The sequence below is a fragment of the Cebus imitator genome, unplaced genomic scaffold, assembly GCF_001604975.1.
Source record: "Cebus imitator isolate Cc_AM_T3 unplaced genomic scaffold, Cebus_imitator-1.0 Scaffold36, whole genome shotgun sequence".
In the NCBI taxonomy this organism is placed as follows: Eukaryota; Metazoa; Chordata; class Mammalia; order Primates; family Cebidae; genus Cebus; species Cebus imitator.
In genome coordinates, this window is record NW_016107351.1 from 2,941,725 (window position 1) to 2,945,930 (window position 4,206).

General features: G+C 55.3%; 1 protein-coding gene across 1 annotated transcript in view; it reads right to left on the bottom strand.

Annotated features, from left to right (window-relative positions):
- The window catches only part of RNF213 (ring finger protein 213), a 115,812-nt gene that overhangs the window by 103,655 nt on the left and 7,951 nt on the right, over positions 1 to 4,206 (bottom strand). Inside the window, exon 2 of the mRNA XM_037737260.1 lies at positions 1,194 to 1,357. Within this exon, the coding sequence (XP_037593188.1) occupies positions 1,194 to 1,357 (164 nt within the window). The remainder of the gene's footprint in view (positions 1 to 1,193; positions 1,358 to 4,206) is intronic.

Sequence of the window (4,206 nt, forward strand, 5' to 3'; positions counted from 1 at the left end):
CACACCCCACAGAGCATGGCACTGCAGCTGCATCACTTCCCACCACAGCCCAGTCATGGAGTGCCACCTGCCAGGAACAACACACAGAAAACCAGCCCCAGGGCAGACACAGAAAGACAGCTTCCCCCTCTCAGCGTCCAGCAAGAAACCCGGGAGCTGGGCACAGCCCTCGGTGTCTTCCCAGGCTGAGCTAGAGCCGGGGTCCCCTCTCTTCCAACTGTTCTCCTTCAACATATCCAGGACACTCCCCTGGAGAGCCTCCCCTAGCACTCCAACTGGGACTGTTCCCGAGGAGGCATTCCCTTGGTGTCTAACACACCTAAGGGGCCGTTGGAGGCCATAGGGAGGCAAAAGATGGCTTGGCCACACCCTTCTAAGAAGGGCAACCTGCCAGCCAGCACATTTCCAGAGCACTCACCCTGCACCCAAAGCTTCAAAGCCCCTCTGGGCATGCACCCTCAATGTAGAGACCTATGGAAGCACAAGACACGCACATGGCAGAAGCTCAAGTCCCTGCCCTAAACCGCAAGGCACCTCAGAGCCTGCACCCTCAATGCAAAGAGACACACGGAAGCATGCGACACACACAGCAGCAGCTCAGGCCCCACCTCCAGCCACAGCTTCTGGGAGGCACATGCATATTGGATCTAGCAGAAAGAAAAGGAAGACAGAGGCTGGGCAAAGCGGCTCATGCCTGTGATCCCAGCACTCTGGGAGGCTGAGGCAGGTGGATCACCTGAGGTCAGGAGTTCAAGACCAGCCTGGCCAACATGGTGAAACCCTGTCTCTACTAAATACAAAAAATTAGTCGGGTATGGTGGTGCATGCCTATAGTCCCAGCTACTTGGGAGGCTGAGGCAGGAGAATTGCTTGAACCTGGAAGGTGGAGGCTGCCGTGAGCCAAGATCGAGCCACTGTACTCCAGCCTGGACAACAAAAGTGAAACTCTGTCTCATATCTGTCTCAAAAAAAAAAAAAAAAAAGGAAGGCGGAGGCCCCAGGAGGTGTGGAACCCACAGACTCCTGCCAGAGCTGAATCAGGTGCAGAAGGGCTGCTCTGCTGCAGCCTTGTGGGCAGGTTCAATGGGCTGAGACATGGTGGCATTTTCGGGGCCGCTGGGCAGCTGTGCAGTGAGATTGTCCTGGGCAGACTGAGCAGCGGGGAGCAGGGGAGCCAGGGACAGTACACTCACTCTTTGGACAGTCCAGGAGGCATCAGAACAGGGGTCGTCTGAGTTTTCTTGCCAACCCTCTGAGCCCAGGGACAAGCACGGGCTCCCTTCCTCCTTCAGCTCCTGCCCACACTCCATCTCTCCCTCCGGGGCCGATGCCACTGTGGAGTTACTGTTCTCAGAATCTGTAACGGTAGACGAAGGAAGGATCAAATCTCAGAGAGAAGCACGGGAGTGTTAGGAAGGAAAACCCAGCATCCTCCCTGCGGGTGCGCTGAAAGCATCACCCTGCTCTGCCTCCGAGGTCCTGCATTAGGCCTGCTGATCTGAGCAGGGTAGGGGTTCTGCTCCAGGTGGGTAGGAGGGAGCCAGGGACCCCAGCCTCAGCACAACAAGGGTGAATCAGACAGAGACCGCCCAGTCCGAGCACCCAGCCCTTCCCTCCCCAAGTCCAGATCAGTGGATTTACCTGGCGCTGTACTGGGATATCACCGCACCTTAAGCACCTCTAAGACAGCCTGTTACACTTTCCTCCCCTACCCCCAGCTTCCTCCTGTCTTCCCCAGGGTGGGCTCTCTCCCAGTGGCGGCCCAGGGGTCTCCCACAACTTCCCTTGTCCTGGCAGTAAAATGCTCACCCACGCAGAGCTGGCACACAAACAGCACAGAGCACCTGTTCTGCCGGCCCCGACCTCACTCCAGCCTCAGCCGCGATGCGGACGTGCTTTGTCCGTCTCCACCAAAACTCGTGTTGACGTCTGATCCCCAACGTGCCAGTGCTGGCAGGCAGGGCCGGTGCGGGGGGCTGTGGGTCATGAGGGCAAATCCCTCACGAATGGCCCGGTGCTGTTCCTGGTGGTGGGGTGTCACTCTCGAGAGCCTAGATCACTGCTCCCAGGAATGGATCAGCATCTGCCAGGGTGGCTTGTTATGAAGCCGGGACGCCCCTCGGGCTTCGTCTTTCACGGCTGTCAGCATCCCCATCAGCCTACTCTGCCACGTTGTGACGTGGCACGAGAGCCCTCACCAGAAGCCAGGCCCAGGCCTCGGAACTTCTCCATCTGCAGAACGGTGAGCTAAAGAAACCTTTTTTCTTTTTCAAGTACCCAGGCTCAGGTGTTCTTTTATGGCAACAGAAATGGACTAACACGCCCCTCAAGGAGTCCCTGTTTTCAATCCTGGGTCTTGATGACCCCACCACTGCCTGACACACACTCCAGATGGTGCCAGGCCAAGCCTGCATTTCTGTACAGACCCTTCTCTAAGGCCCCAGGCCTGCCCCAGCTGCAGCCCTGCTCTGGGCACTTCCTCCCCACACCCATTTCGATCACCCAGTTTCGTCACTGCCCTCCCCTCCTCTGAGACCTGGAGGGCAGGGACCTCACAGTCCTTTTCCCTTTGAGTGCCCAGCGTTGGTGCATCCAAGAGCTCAAGAATTAATGAAGTTCATCAGCAGGACTCAAAATTGCTAACAAATACTCTAAACATCTACATATGGCCGGGCGCGGTGGCTCAAGCCTGTAATCCCAGCACTTTGGGAGGCCGAGGCGGGTGGATCACGAGGTCAAGAGATCGAGACCATCCTGGTCAACATGGTGAAACCCCGTCTCTACTAAAAATACAAAAAATTAGCTGGGCATGGTGGCACGCACCTGTAATCCCAGCTACTCAGGAAGCTGAGGCAGGAGAATTGCCTGAACCCAGGAGGCGGAGGTTGCGGTGAGCTGAGATTGGGCCATTGCACTCCAGCCTGGGTAACAAGAGCGAAACTCCGTCTCAAAAAAAAAAAAAAAAAAAAAAAATCTACATACATACACACACATGAAACATCACAGCCAGAGAGTCAGAGCTGGAGAATATCTGCAACCGGGAACCCAAGGCCCATCCCCTGGGAGCTGCTATCTCACCAACTCCAGGGATTCTGAACCCGCCCCTCCCACCAGCCTGCCCTCCCACCAGGGGCGGGCCCTGGCTAGCTTAATCCAATCAGGACCTGACATTTACCCTGGCACCAGTGATTGACTAAGGGAAGGGCCAATTAGCAAGAAGCAGGGAAGTATCCATACTTCTGGAGCCTTACTGGAGTTTCTGCCACTCAACGCATTCTGGAAAGACCATCAGACGGTGCTGGGAAACCACTGTCTGTTCTCCTTCACCTGTCGACCGAGCTGGCAGTAGAGATGGTCAGAGCCATCAGGACCAGAGAAATGGAGCAGAGCTCTAGTACACTTGGACCCCTCAAGCCTGGAGTTGAGCAGAGGTGGCCCAGCACGTTTCTCTTGTGGAGCAAGCCCAGGAGAGCTGGGTTTCAGGCTGTGCCCAGTGTAAACAGTCTCAACAATCACAAGTACCAACCAAAACCAAACGAGCTTCCCTAAAGAAAGACGGGCCATTCAAGGAAATACACATACAAGTGGTCTCTTAACTTCCAAAGAGATGCCTGGCATGCCCGCTGATCAAGGAAATCAGAATGACGCCCCTGCAATGCCATTTCCACCCAACGACTGGCACAGATTAACAAGATCGAGGCTGGGCGCGGTTTCTCACACCTGTAATCCCAGCACTTTGGGAGGACAAGGCGGGCGGATCATGAGGTCAAGAGATTGAGACCATCCTGGCCAACATGGTGTAACCCCGTCTCTACTAAAAATACAAAAATTAGCTGGGCGTGGTGGTACAACTGTAATCCCAGCTACTTGTAAGGCTGAGGCAGGAGAATCACTTGAGCCTGGGAGGTGGAGGCTGCAGTGAACAGAGATCAAGCCACTCCACTCCAGCCTGGCGACAGAGTGAGACTCAGTCTCAAAAAAGAAAAAAGATCGATCATTGTCAATGCCAGAGAGAATGTGAGTAGAACTCTAGAAGGCAGGGACCTGGGTGTTCTGGCAGGCACCTGTAATCCCAGCTACTTGGGAGAGGCTGAGGCAGGAGAATTGGTTTACCCCAGGAGGCGGAGGTTGCAGTGAGCCAAGATCGTGCCACTACACTCTAGCCTGGGGGACAGAGCTAGACTCCATCTCAAAAAAAAAAAAAAA